The sequence below is a fragment of the Populus trichocarpa genome, chromosome 5 (genome assembly GCF_000002775.5).
Source record: "Populus trichocarpa isolate Nisqually-1 chromosome 5, P.trichocarpa_v4.1, whole genome shotgun sequence".
In the NCBI taxonomy this organism is placed as follows: domain Eukaryota; kingdom Viridiplantae; phylum Streptophyta; class Magnoliopsida; order Malpighiales; family Salicaceae; genus Populus; species Populus trichocarpa.
In genome coordinates this window covers 15070187-15088277 of record NC_037289.2, presented here as the reverse complement: position 1 = coordinate 15088277, position 18091 = coordinate 15070187, and the positions used below count along the sequence as shown (strand labels likewise).

Sequence of the window (18091 nt, the reverse complement as noted above, 5' to 3'; positions counted from 1 at the left end):
AACGATCGACAGGTGAATTGGTATCACCAAATGGTCGACCAGTTCATGTAGAATTCTAGATTTATCAGTTTTAATCCTAATGGGTTCTTTAAACCATTTTATCAATCCTTTTTAAATGCATGCAAAGTGAAGTGTGCATTTATTTTAATTTGTACTATCAAGAATGATATAAATATTTAGATTTAAGCACTAAAATGAACACTTTAAAACTAAGTCTTCACTTGCTTTGCATCTTAGACTTATTGATTGATTTTTTTTTTCATTCAATACCTCATACTTGTTGATGTGATCTTCACATAAACATGTTTAAACTTAATCTCATCCAGGTATATTATTAGTCCATTTCTATTTAATTATTATCATCAAAATACATAAAATATTAATATATGACCCAAAGATCAACAATTTTGTTTCTAAATAGTAGCCCATCAAAACTGGAAAGTAATAGTTAATGCAAGAAAAAAAATTAGGATAAAACAAATAAAAAAAATAGAAATAATCTTATTATGTTTTTCCAAGATTTCAAGAACATTTGAAACCTTAGCATTACCCTTACAATGTAAAGGGGAATTGATATAGTTATGAAGAAAGATGGCAAGACGGCCTTGACACAAACTAAATTGTATAGCAACAAGATTGGGGTGATAGCTTTCTACCTTAATAGCACCAGACACTAGAATATGAATGAGTTTGCTAGTCAAAATAGAAGTCTAGTATTTAAAGTTTTTACCAGAAAGAGGCGTATTCAATGAACAAAGCTTGTACCAGTTAGACCCATGTTTCTTGACATGAAAAGGACTTTATTCATCATGAAGTTGATCAGAAGAAACCAATATAGACATTATAATTCAGAAAGAGAGTAATTTAATGGGAGCCATTATGAGGTTATAGAAGTGTCTATAAAAGAGAAGCTAACTGGTGTCTAAAATAACAACTTTGAATAACATTGAGGAAAATAAATAGCAACCCAAAGTACAACAAAATATAAAGGGCCCAATCGACCACAAAACAGTTTTCTCAATAGTGTAATGCAGATTATTGAACACCATACCTAGAAATAGAGGAGCTATAGATATAGGTTTATTATGCTAAAAGAAAAGCATAGCTAAATCAAGGTAGCTATTACTGATGACTACATCTTTACAGACCATCAAATTCCTACAAATCAATATCAAATAAAACCCAAACTCCCTAGCCCTGACATCATTACTTCAAAGGAGCTCTAAACCAAACTTCTCAAAATACTCTCCAGATACAGACACTGGTAACTTGCCTCCGTCTTCCAAATCTACATTCCTTTGGAATCCTACAAGGTTAATATCACAAACAAAAGAGTAGGTTTACAAGAGAGAAATGATTTAGAGTGAGATACAAAAAAACATTTATTCATCATTTCTTCCATTTGGCTTTAATAGAGCTTTACTTTAACAAAGAAGTTTAAAGGTTGTCGCACCCAACATTGCAGTGACCTTTAAAAAATTAAATTTGCGAGAGAACATATTTCTTACATCTTGTTCTTAGATGAGAAATGTTTTATTTAAGGAGTCGTCACCTAGTATTATAGTCACTAGGAACCTTAACTGATCAACATAGATTCTATGGTGCGTGATTGGTTACGTAAAAAGAAGATATTATCACCCCTTAAGCGTCCTATTTGAGGTAGGATACATTGTTAGTTTTGTCTTAAATTTCTAAGAGTTTGTTGGATTATGCTATTAATGGTCTACTTATAATATTTCTGACTTCAGCACCAATGATTATTCGGATATGAATACTTCCAACTATAGAGTTGTTAAATATTACGTAACACAAAAAAACATTGTATTCTTAACTCTAGCGCCTGTGAATAAACCAGTAAAATTTGAATTGAAAGCAAAACGTATATTTTTTTGTATAAAAAAGATAGGTATGTATCGTATACCAGATTCGCATTTCACAGTAAAAATTCATAAATCAAATATACAGTAAAATCATTGAAAAAAAGGGTGAGGGACTCACAAATAAATTCAAAAGGGTCCATGAATGTTTTTGAAATTTTCTGATATCACAAGTGAGCTCGTTTAACCAGATATCAAAACAAAAATTAAAAAGAGATTGATATAAAGATGTGTTTTGCCAAACACACTTTTGACCTAATACAAATATGAGTGTGTTTGGAAGTGTGGTAGCGGTTGTTTTTTAAAGTGTTTTTCATTCTAAAACACATCAAAATAATATTTTTTTTATTTTTTAAAAATTATTTTTAACATCAGCACATCAAAATGATCTGAAAACATTAAAAAAATATTAATTTGAAGAAAAAAATTAAAAAAATTAATTTTTTTAAAAAGTGCTTCCGAATACAATGTCAAACACACAGTAGCTGGCTGGACCCGAGGCCCAGGCTGGCCTCCGCTGTTTTCTATTTTTTTTTTCTGAACTGAGCTAGCTCAGCCTATATAATTAGACCGACCCAGCTGGCCTTGCCTGCTCACTGCCACAAGCTAGTGACTCTAGGCAAAGTAACATGCATGCGTGAATTATTCACGCATGAGTGTTGCATAGTGCAAAGGTAATTACAATTACCTTCGCACAATGTAATGCAGATGATAGTGTTTGGAAACGCGAGCTAACCCGTGTTTTTTAAAAATTCAATATTGTTTTTACTAAAAATTAATTTATTTTATATATTTTAGATCGTTTTGATGCACTAATCTCAAAAATAATTTTTAAAATATACAAAAATATTATTTTATATATTTTAAAATAAAAAACACTTTAAAAAACAACCTCACAGCTACTCTTCTAAACAGCCCATAAAAGAAAGTGGGGGAAACGAAAGGCTGGCTTGGTGGAGACGAAGACGTGAGGTTGCTTGGTGCACTCTCTCCTCTGTTTCTTCCTCTCTTCGTCTGGTCTTTCTTCTTGGTCTTTCTGTCCTCGTTCTTGGTCTCTTCGTTTTCTCTTTGGTTCTCTCTGTCCTCTCTCTCTCTCTCTCTACTGGTTTCGGTCATGTATCTGTTGCTTTCTTCTGTCTTTCTTTTGTCTGTGTCTAGTCCTCCTGTGTTTGCCCGTCCTGTCTCTTTCTGTGTTGTTTTTATTTTTTTGTGTTTTCGTGTGGTTTTTTGGCCCTCTGGTTTTCCCCTGGTATCCTCTGTTCGTTCGTCCGGGTATTCTTCCTCGTCCCTATGTTTGCTCTGTTCATTCTCTGGTTTTCTCTCTGTTTGCTCGTCTCTGTTTTTCCTGGGTTTTTCTGTTCGTTGGTCTCTTTCCTCGTCCCTGTGTTTGATCGTCCTTATTCTCTGGTTTTCCCCCCTTCGGTTCGTGGCCTTTCTCTGGCTTTTATAAAGCCAGAGAATGCCATGCGGTTGCCTCCAGATAATGAAGCGATCCTGCAGGACTGTTATTGCAGGAGTAATGGTAACGATCGGCTGGTAGAGGCGTTCGTTGATTTGCTACAGTTTCTCCTTCCAGTTGAACTGGTGTGATGAAGAAGATGGTGAATAGTTTTATTTGAAACAACGTCGTTTTTCAACTGAAATGGCTATTTTCAATTTGCCCCTCTGAAGTTCTGACATTTAGCAATTGGACCCTTACTCATGGAAAATCTCCTTTTTTAAAAAAAATATTTACCTGGATTAATTGTAATTGAACCCCTCAATTTTTGCGCTATTTATAAAACAGTCCTTGGTTTTCAATTTAATCAATTTAGTTCTTAATTGGCTCATCAACTTTTAATTCTTTCAAAATTACCCCTATAAAAATCAATTAACCCCCTATTGTATTACCTCCTATTCACTTTGGTCATTGGACTTTAATTTCTTGCAATTTCAACCTAAATCAGCCCTAAACTTTGGTACTTCTTCAATTAAGCCCTTGTTGACATTAATTAAATAAATCAAAGTTTAATTAAGTTCATAAACTTTGATCAAATTGACTTTCAAATTTATAATTTCATCCTTATTAGTCTTTGAACTTTTAATTTGTGTTGTCTTGATCTAATTCTTAAATTATTTTTCATTCATATATTTTTATTGTTTATTTATTATTTTTTTAAAAAAATAAAAAATTAAGTTATGAAAAAAATCATTTACAACAAAAATTAGAAAAGACCATGATTTAGTTGGGTTAACTATATATCTAGAGAAAAAATTCCAATTAATCTAGGAGGAATGATGAAAAAGAAAAGGGGTGATGTTGTTAGAAAAGCTTAAAATTGCCTCCTTGACAGCGAGAGAAATTCTTGTTTGTGGGAGTTCAAGGTAAAAGTACATTTTGTGAAGGATCAAGTAAGAATCCTTTAAAGTTTGTGGGATAGAATTCATTTTTAAAGATAAAAGAGTAGGGGCAGAGTTCATAATAAGAGTGATTGTTTAATTTGCTTGGTTTAGGATTTGCTCTGGATTGAGGAAGACTAAGGATAAAAAAGAAAGACAATAATAAAGATGAGTGAATGAATGTGAAGATAAAAGAGAAAGAGTCAATTACACTTAAATTTCAAATTCAAACTTATTTTGGAAAAAATGTTCAATCATTCATGCATAATAAAAAGAAATGAGTGCTGCAATTGATGAGATGTAAAAATTCAATATTTGAATCTCAATATACCTATTAACATTAATTTGCATTTATTAATAGACAATTTTAAGGGTAAGTGTTATACTATAAATTTTATGGGATATAGATAAAGTTAGAAGATAACAATGATAATTGAATAATTATGAGAAACTCAGAAAATAAGAGTTCCACACACTCACTCACTTACATATAAAAAGGAACGCGTACATAAACATAATATATACGTAAGCAGTTATAATAAAACAAGTAATTACAAGACAATAATAACTCTTGTGAATATGAAATCATGAAAAGAACTCTAAAATATAGGAGGTTATTGACAGTTGACATATGGATTAATAGAGAATCCTAAAAAATGGAAGGTAATCAATAGTAAATATATATCACTCGATTATATAAGACTAATGACAAGAAAAATAACAACACACATAACTTAACAAAAACTCAAATTATAGCATTGTAGTTTTATCAAGTTTTTAGGACCTTTCAGATCTGAAATCTATAAACGATAACTTTGCAGGCAATATAACAATAGACAATAACTTTGTAGACGATAAGTAGGCTTGCAATTTTCTTTGTAATTAGTAAGTTTGTAATTTCAATTCTATAAACCAAAAATATATATAAAAAAATGTTTTATTATTTAGGAGTTCCAATTCATAGATATAATCAAAGTATGAAACACTATATAAATATAAATATTATTTTTTTAAGTTATTGAATTTACTTTACATTCAAGTTGTTTTAATTATATTGATATTCATGTAACTATATAATATAAATTTAGAATTAGTTAACTTTAAATTTTAATTTTAAATTACAAACTCCTCTTAATTAATCCAGAAAAAAGAAATCTATATCAAACACAAATCTTTTCTTCAAATTTCCACAGAATTTTCAACTTTAATTTCCTCGTAAATACCCCACAAGTTTCACTATTCCCATGACTGGCAAGTCTTTCGTCAGATGCATGCCAGGGACTCTCTAAACATTCATGGACGACATGTCGCTCAACGCGAAAACCCTACGAGGCCAAGTTTGTTGTTATTGGGGTTGCTGCCTTCAAAGCTAAACATCACCTTGTCAAACGTCAGATTAAATTAAACTTTTGCCTAAATGCATACGTGGCAGAATCAGCAAGTTCTAGAGCGAAAACTTTCCTTAGCTGACAGTGAGAGTATCGAACTAAGACCAAGCAATGAATAAAATGGGCTCTTTTACAGGATTCTCTACTATATGACTAGCAATGGCTTCCCCAGTCTTTCCAAGAGCTCCATCGGTCCTCTATTCAACAACAATACGACGGCGTTTGCCTCTAGTCGGGGCGTTTTGCATGTTAAGCTTAGGCTTCTCTAATATATGCCCAACTCTTACCTCTTCTCTCCAAAACGGGTACCGCTCAATCCCTCCTATTTATTCCTCTCTCAAGGTAAAAAGCCTTTCAGTTTCTTCTACTTCTATGCCTTGATTAGATTACTTCTAATTTAATCAATTTTTATTAAAGGGCATTGAATTTCATATAAATTTCTAGATTAGATCAAAGTTTGGCAGCCAAGCAGCACCAATAGGTAGAAGTTTTTGATGATTGGTATCTAAGGGCACCAAACAAGGTCGATATTTGTCAATTATTATCAATTGGAGAGCAGTGTGGATTTTTAGGGATGTTAGGGAGCATTGACTGTATGCATTGAAAATGAGAGAAATGCCCAATTGCATGGCATGGGATGTATATTGATCATTGTCGTGAACCAACTATAATTCTAAAGGTGGTGGCTTCACAAGATCTTTGGATATGGCATGCCTTTTTTGGAATGCCTGGATCACTAAATGATATTAATGTTCTTGATCGGTCACCTATCTTCGTTGCACTTGCTGAAGGTCGTACTGTTCATATCAATTATACAATTAATAGGCGTGAATATACAATGAGATACTATTTAGCAGATAGGATTTATCCTAATTTGTTAACCTTTGTTAAGACAATCCTGAGACCATTAGAAGCAAAGAGAAAATATTTTGCAAGTAAGCAAGAGTCTACAAAAAAGGATGTGGAGTGGGCATTTGGGATGCTCCAATCTCGTTTTGCAATTGTACGTGGACCTGTTCAATACTGGAATAAAAAAACGCTTGCAAATATTATGAAAGCTTGCATAATAATGCATAATATGATTATTGAGGATGAAGGAGTAATGAACCTTGGATTTGATCATGAACGTGAAGTCAATTCCTTTATATCAGTGTCACATGGTGAAATACCAGAACTACATGATTTGCTTCAAACTCATAATCGAATCAGGGACAGAGGAACTAGCTCTCAACTACAAAAAGATTTGATTGAACATTTGTAGGAACAATATGGCAACGAGTAGAATCATTAGATTTAAACGTCTTATGTTATCATAATTTTCATGTTTTTTATGTTTTTTTTTTCATTATGGTTGTTATCTTTTAAGTTAATTAATCCTACTTATTATTGTTAAGTGTTAGAAGAACTTCAAAAAAGTATTATGAATTGATATCAATTTTAAAACAATATATTTAAAATAACCAAGAAATTTCTACATATTTAATTAAAAATACATTACATTAAACAATAAATCAATCAAGTTAATTAAAAATTAAAACCTCTCTTTTGCATAATTTCTAACTTTCTATTTTGAAAATACGTTGCAGAAATTGGATCCAAATTAGAAATATCCATTTTCATAATTTGTTCTTCTTTCTCAATCTTGTCAAATTCTTGTTTCTCTTGACTTTGTTGAATCATCATAGCTTGTTGCTCTAATATAATTTTTCTGTCTTGTTTCTTCTAATCCTCAATTTCAACTAGAGTATCCCTGAATTGTTGTAAGAGATTTATTACAGTTAACTCCCCAACTTTATCTTTACTTTGTCTACGTTTAAGTCGTTCCTTTGCAGCCTTCTGACTAATTGGTCTATCTTAATAAATCAACGGTTCACTATCTTCCCATAAACTAACAGAATCAGGGGTAGATGAAGCTGATGAAGCCGGACTTGCATTGACATGACCTTTTCGTTTCTTGTTTGACCTTTGATGTTGACTTACACGCTCAAATTGCCATTTAGGTTCTTTTCTTAAGATAACCCAACAATGTTCTAGTTGAAATCGTTTGCCAACGCAAGAAGCATACATTTGCCGAACACCATTAATCTGGTAAAAAATTAAAGAAATTCAATAATGTTAAAATATGTGTTAAACAATTTAACATGGAAATGAATATTAAAATTACCCTTGATTTTTCGATCATTCCACTTTGCTGACAATTTTCAATTTAAGTAACAAATCCAACAAACTTACTGATTTCTCTATTTATTTCTTGCCATCTATTTGAGATGTTTATTTGGGAACGATTATTCAAGTTTCCTCCATTCTCTACAAAGTAAGCATGTACTCGAGCCCATAATTGTTTTGTTTGTTGTTCAACTCTTGTAATTGGATCCTTGCTTATATTTAACTATGTAGAGACAAATAAACAATCTTTCTCTAGTGAGAAGTTTTTACTTCTTTGTGATTTTTTTTATTATATGGATATTTAAATTCGAGTATGTTAAGTCATCAATTAATTGATTAGAATCACTTAGTTGAGAGAGAATATTTTCTGACTCGCTCATAAGAAAGTTGGTAAAAGAGCTTGGGAAATTTGAATCCATCTACATTAAAAAAAAAATCAAGTTAAAATCTTATAAGAGGGTGTAAAGGAAGCTCACATTCAATGTCTAGCAATTTTATAGTTTCCATACATGTGAATTAATAATAAGCATTGTCTCCTACTTGTTCTAACATTAATCTAATCATATAACCATTACAATTTGACCATTTTTGGGAACTAAAAAAGGATTGATATACTGGTTTAGTTGCATTTTCAACAAGACAAAATATAATTGACCTCAAATTAAAATAGGCAATCAAAAATAAATTTAAGATATGTCACTCCATGTTTTTATCAATATCAGCTACCATCATTACTTCCTCTCAATTTTGTCAAAGATAACAACATAAATAAAAATTATCTTCTTTAACCCATATCAAAATCATAAAATAACAAAGAAATAAAAATCATCACAAATACCAAATTAACAACAAAAGGTCTCAAGAATCAAGAGATGCAAAATAAAAAATAGAAAAAGTCTTTAAGCAAGCATACCTTTTAATTTCAGCTAATTAACACAACCGATGTTATTAATTAATCGGAGGACAATTGATTCTTGTTTTTCTAAATTAGAGAGAAAGGTGAGACACAATGCAGGTTTTGAAATTTACAGGTAAGTTTTCTTCCTTATGTTCTGCTTTTAAAGAGAAAAATAGACATTGGCCAACAAATACAAAATAAGATGTTGACCAAAGAATATAAAACAAATGAAAAAACGTTGGCCAACAGAGAAAACGTACTTTTATTTACTTTTGCCTTTTCTTCATAGAAATGTAGAAATGACACTTCAAAATAAAAAAAGCTATTTTAGCTATTCATATGGCTGAGCGGTTGGAATGATTAAAAGCAAAAATAAAAGATAAAAGTATAATTTTTGCATCTTATTTATTTTTTTAGCTGCTGTGTTGGAGATGCTCTGAAAGGTTTAAATGATTAATTTTGATTATAATCGAGCATTATTCTCCCCGATTATTCTCCCCGTTACTCTATAACTAATCGAAGATTTATTGCTCGTCGAATTAGAGAAACTATGCTTATTGATTTCCTTTTAATGAATTATTGATACGATCAATCCTATATATATATAGCTTTCAGGTTTTCGTCCTTTGTATTTGTGTTACTTCTTGGTTTTTTTATACAGTTTTTTATAATCTTTTTCCAATGTAGCAGAAGTTGCTTCTATCTCCTAAGTCGTGTGATTTGAAAGACTCAGATGTTTTGAAGTGCTTGATTTCATCGTTTGTAATTCTCAATATCTCTGCAGGAAAGAAGCTGGCTAACAGCATGGTCAAAGAGAAACTGGCAGCATGCGTAAACATAGTACCAGGCATGTGCCTCTTCTTCTTATTTGCTATGCATCTTTGCTCTCCTTTTAGCCAGGCAATATATGATTGGATTTTTTATTTATTTTTTTAATAAAGGTTTTGTATTCACTTTAGTGTCAGATGGTTAAGGGGAAATCTATGTTCCCATTTTGGACACAGCTGATTTGCTACGAGAAATTGCTGAGTGTGCCCAAAATGTCAGCTCATCACTAGGAATGCAGCAACATTGCAACAGGATGCATTGTGAACTGATTTTCCCTCCCTTACATCCTGCCCTATACCCTGCAACACATGTACTCTCACCTGATATTTTTCTGTTTCTGAGCACCACCGCACCTCCGCCATCCCTCGTCCCTCCCTCTCTCCCAAAATAATGAACCTTTAAGCTGTTCTGCAGATAAAAGATGAGTACCAGGAGATTGAGATCATATCATCCATGACACTTCCAATATTCAATGTGCTTTTCATGGAAAGCTGTCTTTAGAATAAAAAGAAAACTAGAGATGGTAAATGCAAAACAATTTTCCTGAAAGTAAGCGCGAGCTTAGGTTTTCCGAACTTTTTTCTTTTCCCTAGCAAAAGTGAGTTATCTACGCATTGTGGTTTGCACATACACATATCCTTAAATAGTCTCCTCTCTTATGTTCTTTTGCTTTAATTATTCTACGTGGCAACTCACCTCACCGTAGATCATGGCCTTTCAAGAAAAATTCATTAAATATATAGTTTCGAGGAATATCATGGTTATTTGTAGTAACTGTTGTGGTTATGGTTTGAAAAAAGTTGTTTTATAAAAAGTATTTTTAGTTGAGGTTGGTTTGGAAAAATATACATTTGGTTAAAACTGTGGTTAAAATTGAGGTTGAATAAAAAGTAATTTAATATATTTGGTTAAGAATGCTTTTCAAATTGAGGTTATAAAATAATATATATATATATATATATTAATGGTTTTTAATTTAAATATTATAGATTTAACTATTGCTATTACATCATGAAATATAAAATATTTTTTATTGTTTCATTAAACTATCTACAATTCCATCACGTATGAAATATATCCGACAAGGACTACAGTTTTATTGGTTTCGTAAGCGCGCAACAACATCAGGTAAAATATCATCAGAAATAAAATTGGGATTGCGATCAAGTTCTACAAATATTACGTCATCAAGCGATCTCCTTCTAATTTATATAGTGTCATTGAATAATGTGAAACACTAGTTTTTCGAAGAAAACACAATTAAAAATAAAAAATAATTATTTTTTACTGGGTCGGGCCCGGTTCAATGCATTTTTATAGCTTTGGATCGGGTCCGGTCTCCACTGTTCACGTGAACAGTGGAGAGTTCACTCTCACACAGGCAGGAGAAGAACGCAAGAGAAGCAGATAAAAATTACTTCTCATAAACTGAGGTTCGACCTTAGTTTTTGGGTGGGACCCATGTAAAAAATGATTTATCTCTCATGCATCACATCTCCTTGCATTTTGCAAATTTGATGATTTATAGCTTTAATTGCTGATGGAACCAATGTTTCTTGTGGATATAGGTATTGAATCAGCGTATCAATGGCAGGGAGAGGTATAAATCAGTTTCCCCCTTGAAGAATATAGTATATGCACCCTTCTAACTTGTGTGCCGTCTAGATAGCTCGTGTGGTCTTTTGGGCATTCAAGACCTTATGTTCGTTTAAAGCTGCTGCTTTTTTGGGGTGTAGATCCAGTCAGATGCCGAGGAATTGTTGATAATCAAGACCAGGCAATCCTTGGTGGAAGCAGTAACAGAGCATGTCAAAGCAAACCATGAATAGGAGTAAGCATAAAGCTTCAATAGCACGCACATAATATGGTAACAAATTTTCCATAGAAAATCCCCGTTGCAAGCTAAAGATGTGAAGAAAATACATGGAGGACGTGGTGATTCATTTTAAAGAGAGCACAGAAGATTGAACTTCTTATGTACTCGGAATGTTGCCACCATACCTGATAGGATCCCCATATGCTCGCATTTTCTCAAGGCCCGACAGAATGTGAGGAATAGGAAGGCGGAAACAATGATAGCGAAGGAAAGAAGAGGAAGTGTTTAAGGGGGAAGACAGGAATTTTTCCTACCTGAACTACAAAGTAAATACATATAAATTATTTTTCAAGATCAATCATTAACTTATATGTATAAATTTATCAAGTTAACAGTAAAATTTCAATCCAAATACATAACATAAAATTTTTAAAAAATAAAATTTAAAGTACATAAAATTGAAAAAAAATTACACTATTAAAGTTGTACTCTTCGATGTTTTGTGGAATATAATTCATCTATGATCAAATTCGAATCGATATCTTTAGCAAGTTCTCGTTTAATGTAAATGATTTAAAGTTGTCCTTAGGTTCTAAAACAAAGATAAGTGCAAGGAGTTCCACTGTCCCATCACTGAATCTAAAATTTAATTCTTCCAACTGAAAATCTATTATTGAGTTAAATATATCGTAATGATAATGTTGGTAAACTGTCACTGATTCTTGTTGCTGACATGAACGACCTTATAGCTTTTTTATACAAAGTATTCATATGTGGTATGTCAATCTCATATTGTGTGCAAACATATTGCACGTGTGCAAACATTTGCACGTGTGCAAAGAGAAGATCAAATTTGGCATCTCTCTAAGTTCAAAGCAATGCTTTAGTAGTTGATATAAGATCCATTGCATTTAAGATGTCAAGAGATTTTTGCTGTAAAACTCTACAAAGTAAATAAATAATCCTCATTATTTAATGCATCAAATATAAGATGAATATAAATTCAAAAGATTTTATCATGATCAAACAACCACCAGCTTCTCCATGTATAGAGTTAGAAGATTCTTTTTGAATCATAATTCCAAGCATAAGTTGCATCATACATATCTATTAAGCTGCAAATAGAATCAAAATGAGAGCTCTACCGAGTAGTTCCACTTTGTGTAAATTATCGATTTGATTAGCCCATCTACCAGTCTCTCATTCTGCGGTAGCTAAAACTTCAACTTACAAAGGCATGCAAATTTAATTGTCTTACGACCAATTAGTTATTTGTGTTTAGGATTTATGTGGTTTATAGTAAAGGATAAAGAAAAGTTCCGTGTTATTAAAAAGTTTATGTGATTATCTCGTAATCAATTCTTAAAAATGAAGGTGGATGGGTCATTAATTTTTTTATTTGTTGAATTTTTATTCTATTTTTTTTACTTAAGTTAGACTATAGCCCACCATAGCCTCTTTAACTCCTCCGCCCTTCAAGTGTTTGTGAGATTTGCTTTGCGTTTTATTTTGTTCCTTTGCTCACTTAGGGTGCCCAGAAGTAATCTCCTTGCCCATCACTGGTGGCAGCATTACGTACTTAAAACGGCTCAAAGACTGCACGATCACTGGTGGCAGCATTACGTGCTTAAAACGGATCAAAGACTGCATGATGGTTTTACCCTGCTTGTTTTAGCGTTTTAAAGATATTTTTAAAAAAATTTAAAATTTTTTTATTTGCTTTGAATTAATATTTTTTTGATATTTTTAAATTATTTTGATATATTATTTTTAAAATAATTTAAAAAAATAAAAATATATATTATTTTAATACAATTTTAAATAAAAAAACAATAACAAGTATACGCTCGAAATCTTATCGGCTTTACTGGATTGATTAAGCATTCAGTGCGCGCTTTGTCAAATGAAGTTTTTCTTTTCCACTACTTGTATATTCCATTGGAGTGTTTTCAGCTGGCCGTGAGCATGTGTGGTGGTCATTGGCTGGGCCCCCGTGTAGGAAGTCATTTCTGATTTGCCAGTATCATTATTACGGGTGTGGTTGGAAAAGTCTTGATTATATATTTTTATTTGTTTAGATAAATGTAAAAAATATATATTATTTTAAAATATTTTGAATACAGCACTTCGGGATGTCCACAGCATACCATCCTTTCTTTTTGTTGTTGAGAGATGCAGCCGAGGGTCCTTTTAGTGTATCTGATGGTTGTTAAAAATGCTTGTGTTGTTAAAAATATTTCTATGTTACAACTCATAGTTTTATTTTTTAAAAAGCACTCTTGACTATTTGTAATATAACCAGATAATTATTTCATTGGTTTTTAATCCAAAAGCAATGCAGCATTTGGTATTGCAATTCAATTTTTGAATCATTTTAATAAGCTAATATTAAAAATAAATTTAAAAAATAATAATAATATTTTAATATATTTTTTTAATAAAAAATACTTTAAACAACAACTTTAATTTAATTTGTATGAAACCCCCCCAGTCTGAATGAAGGCAGTCTGCTACGAGCCTCCCAGGTGGTGTGATTATGTCCAAAGCCAACCTTGTTTGGCAACAAGAGTACAAGTGCACTTACGCTGAGCTAATGGATATAACAGGTGTAGGGTTATATAATGAAGTCAGGTTCGGTGATTCTACGGGTATGGGTTCATAAAAAGCTGTTAGTTCTTCATTGCCAGCAGCGGTTCCATCCCTTTCAGGTCTGGAACTTCAAACAAGAAGCTTTCCGTAGGTCTGAGTTTGGGAATAACATGATTGTTTCAGATCATATATGACATACCTTTTCTGGCTATTTTGATGACATTCTTGACAAAAACCATGCAAGCAAAATCCATACAGCTGCTGAACGGAACAGCAAAGCTAGTGTTGAGAGGAAAGCTGTTGCAGGAACAGCAGTGCCTCTTTGCATCAGTATTTGTGTTGTTTAAGAGATTGAAGAGAGGGTATATTTCTCAGAAGAGTGGGCATAGTGCGCACTAACTCTACACATTTCCTTGCCTATACATGTAAATCTTCAATGCTTAGTTTATAAGGAAGATATTGGAGGTGTTTGGAAAAATAGTAAAAATTATTTTTTAAAATATTCTTTTTAAGAAATTTATTAAATATTTTTTAAAAAAAATTATTTTTAACATCAGCACGTCAAACAATTCAAAAACACTAAAAAATTAATTTAAAACAAAAACAAATTCAAATTCTTAATGAAAATCAGATTGCACCACACCCCAAACAGCATCATAGTAAGTTTGGCATTGAAATGTAGACTACTTTTTAAAAATACTTTTCATTTAAAAAAGTATTCAACTAATTTTTTTAGATTTTATTTTATTTTTATAAGCACATCAAAATCATCATAAAACACTAAAATAATATTAATGTAATATTTTTTCAGGCCAAAACTCAAACACGGATTGGTATAATGACAAAAACAAAAGCTACATAATTAAAATATACCCAAATCAAATGCTACCCTTTCCAACGCACTTGAAATTCAAAAGCAAGTTAAAAATAGTAGTCTAAATAAGAAACCATCATGTCAAATGGGTGATGCCCGATTCTCTTAAATTAACACACTTTGCAATCAGGGAAAATGGATGACATTCAAAGCCCACCTCCTCCTGAAGAAGACTAACACTAGGACCGGTCGAACTTATGAGGCCTTCTATGGCTCATCTAACTGGTCCTGAAGCAAAACAATACGCCAGGGTTAGATCTCAAACAATCTGGTTCTCTGGTGATACAGAGAAACCATAACTTCCAGCAGACATATCATTGACTATAAGCTAACACAGAGAGGAAGCGAAACACCAACCTGGACATCTGATGTCCAAAGAGTGAGGTTATCCCTTAGGAGTTGCATAATTAGAGTGCTGTCCTTGTACGATTCTTCTCCCAAAGTGTCTAGCTCAGCAATAGCTTCCTCGAATGCCTGCACAAAGAGTTGGCAGGGCAGAAGTAAAAAAGAATTTATTCATGGATACAAGGACTGTATAACTTGTTGCAATCTCTGGTGAGCATACACCAAAGGGGAAAAAGGACCTCGGTCATTTCAAAAAGACAATGGCTGATAATTGGTGTACTACTAAAACCACACACACTGAAACAGGCATTGGTGATGAAGAAATGTCAGGAACACTTGAGGAACTAAATGGAATTTCTGTTAAATTTCGTGTGTGTACACAAGTGAGTGCGAATACGGTAGCACGTGTGCACAGCACTTTATAAAGCTTGAGCAATTGAAACTACTTGAAAAGCTCGTGAGAGTCCTAAATGTTTATGTTCATCCATGCATCAAACAATGATTCTTGTACGAGCATTTTCCCATTCAGAAATTCCAGTTCATTTCTCTTGCACAGTAGTAAATGCTGAGAAACAGAACTTCTTGGCTTCACTTTAAAAGGCACCAAAAAAAGAGGAAAAGGAAAGGAAACAAGAAGAAGAGAGAACAAGAGGCCCGTAACTCCGATCCACTCATACAAGAATAATTTATTCTCAGATAGACATAATTATTGTCAAAGTAGGAAAATAAAGAGAGCATACCTGTTTCGCCATGCTGCAGGCTTTGTCAGACTGGTTGAGAATCTCATAGTAGAACACAGAGAAATTCAGTGCCAAACCCAGCCTTATTGGATGTGTTGGTGCAAGATCCGCGGCCGCAATATCCTTCGTAATTGCAACACGTCCAACGTTTATCAATCAAAACATAAAAACACTTCCATCTACTTTTCCCTTAATCAAACTTTCAATTCACTCAACCCTAATCCAAACCCCCCAAAAAAAATTGAAAAACAAAAATCTCCAATACTCGCTATAAATCCAATCAACTCCATTAACAACTGAAAGCTAGAGATTATAGCTTCTTGCTGTAAAGCTAAAAACCCACCCAGTTATTTATCCAAACACTTGAAAAGAAATCTTAGATTAAGCATAATCCACAAAAAACCAAACCAAACAGAACAGAACAGGGGAAAAAATCGAAGATTATTAATACTGATACCTGAGCAGCCTTGTAAGACAACATAGTATCTTCAGCAGCAGCCTTTCTCTCATCACCAACCTTAAACTCAGCCAAATACCTATGATAATCCCCTTTCATCTTCAAATAAAAGACCTTGGATTCACTCGCAGTAGCAGATGGTATGAGATTCGAGTCCAACAACCTCAAAATACTAGCACAAACATCAGATAACTCGCTCTCGACTTTAGATCTATATTCCTTAACAAACACAACATGATCCTCGTTCTTTCTGCCTTCCTCCTTTTGCTCAATCGAAGACACAATCCTCCAGGCAGCACGAAGTGAGCCGATCACGTTTTTGTAAGCGACAGAGAGGAGGTTGCGTTCCTCAACGTTGAGTTCACCGCCAGGTGTGTTGCCGAGGACCAGCTTTTGCATGAACTGGACCATCTCCTCGTAGCGTTCGGCTTGCTCGGCGAGCTTGGCGAGGTACACATATTGGTCTCTAGTGAGGTTGTCTGGGACAGTGGTGGTGGTAACCATTTTGTTCAGAGAGAGAGAGAGAAAGATTGTGTTTCAGTGGGACTAGGAGAGGAGAGGACAATGGTTTTTCTTTGGTTGGTTTGGATTTTGTGATTTAAAAAAAAAATTAGAAAACTAATTAAAATTATTAAAAGAATAGTACAGTTAAATAAGAAAAAAAATAAAAGCCAAATAGCATAATTTGGACAAGTTGCGGTTGGGAACGTCAATTTTATAGACATCATTTAGAAAATATTAAAAAAACATTGCAGGAAAGAGATAAAAAAATAATAATATCAAAAGATTTTAATGAAATAAAACTAACAATATTAAAAAAAATTATCAATCATGACTCTAGTAGATCATATTTATCACTTAAAATAAATGGATCCTTCATCTTTGAGTTGTTATATTATTGGTCATAGTTTTTGATGTCGTTAGATTCATCTCATTGAAAACTTGAAATTTTTTTTAATAATACTAGTGGTGTTGTAATTGAAATTTTGGTATGTCTCTAGAGTTTTTTTTTCCTCTCTTCTCTCCTGTTCATTTAATATTTTTTAAAAGATATTGTTATTCAATATAATGACAAGCTATAAAAATCATGTTTTTTCATTGCGATATGTATAAATTGTGTTATTTTACTAATTTCTTTAATTGGGTTATTTCATTAATACTTTAAAAAAATATGCTGAAAACTAAGAAATGGCAGGATTTTGGAGATATTTTATGGGACATTGTTTCTTACTGTTGTTTTCTTGTCTCTTTTTTTGGTAGGAACGGGGGACAAGGGTAATTTCAGTATTGAAAACGCTTTTAAGAGACATCATTGGATGTAGGGAGTGTTTGTTATTGCGGTGTACGTGGCTATGCTTTTTAAAAAATATGAATTTTTTTCCTTAAATTAATTTTTTTATGTGTTTTTGGACTATTTTGACATGCTGTTATTAGAAATAAATTTTAAAAGATTAAAAATATATTATTTTAATATATTTCTAAAAAACTATTTTAAAAAATAATCATTATTACAATTACAAATACTATTGTAATTTAAGAGTTAGTAAGGGCTACAACTACATCCTAATCTCACAAGGATTATTTACTTCTCCTAGTTAACATTGGAAACAAAGGGCAATAAGAACAATCCTTAGTTTTTAAGGATACAAAAGTAAGTGGCAAGGATATTTAAGCAAGGAAGAGATTTGTCCTTGTGATAAAGTTCTAAAAATCCAACTAGCCTAGTAATTGGGT

General features: G+C 32.5%; 1 protein-coding gene across 2 annotated transcripts; it reads right to left on the bottom strand.

Moving 5' to 3' along the window:
* Positions 1-14708: 14708 nt before the first annotated feature.
* On the bottom strand, positions 14709-16957 carry LOC7468865 (14-3-3-like protein B). Of its 2 annotated transcripts, XM_002306509.4 has the most exons (4): positions 16358-16957; positions 15901-16023; positions 15173-15289; positions 14709-15043 (listed from the first exon to the last, which is right to left on the bottom strand). In XM_002306509.4, the coding sequence occupies exons 1-4, from the start codon at positions 16859-16861 to the stop codon at positions 15023-15025; spliced, it is 765 nt and encodes a 254-aa protein (XP_002306545.1). In that variant the 5' UTR covers positions 16862-16957; the 3' UTR covers positions 14709-15022. The 2 variants fall into 2 exon arrangements, with proteins under 2 accessions (XP_002306545.1, XP_052309103.1); XM_052453143.1 differs by having other exon boundaries at positions 14983-15289; positions 16358-16947.
* Between the last annotated feature and the right edge of the window lie 1134 nt (positions 16958-18091).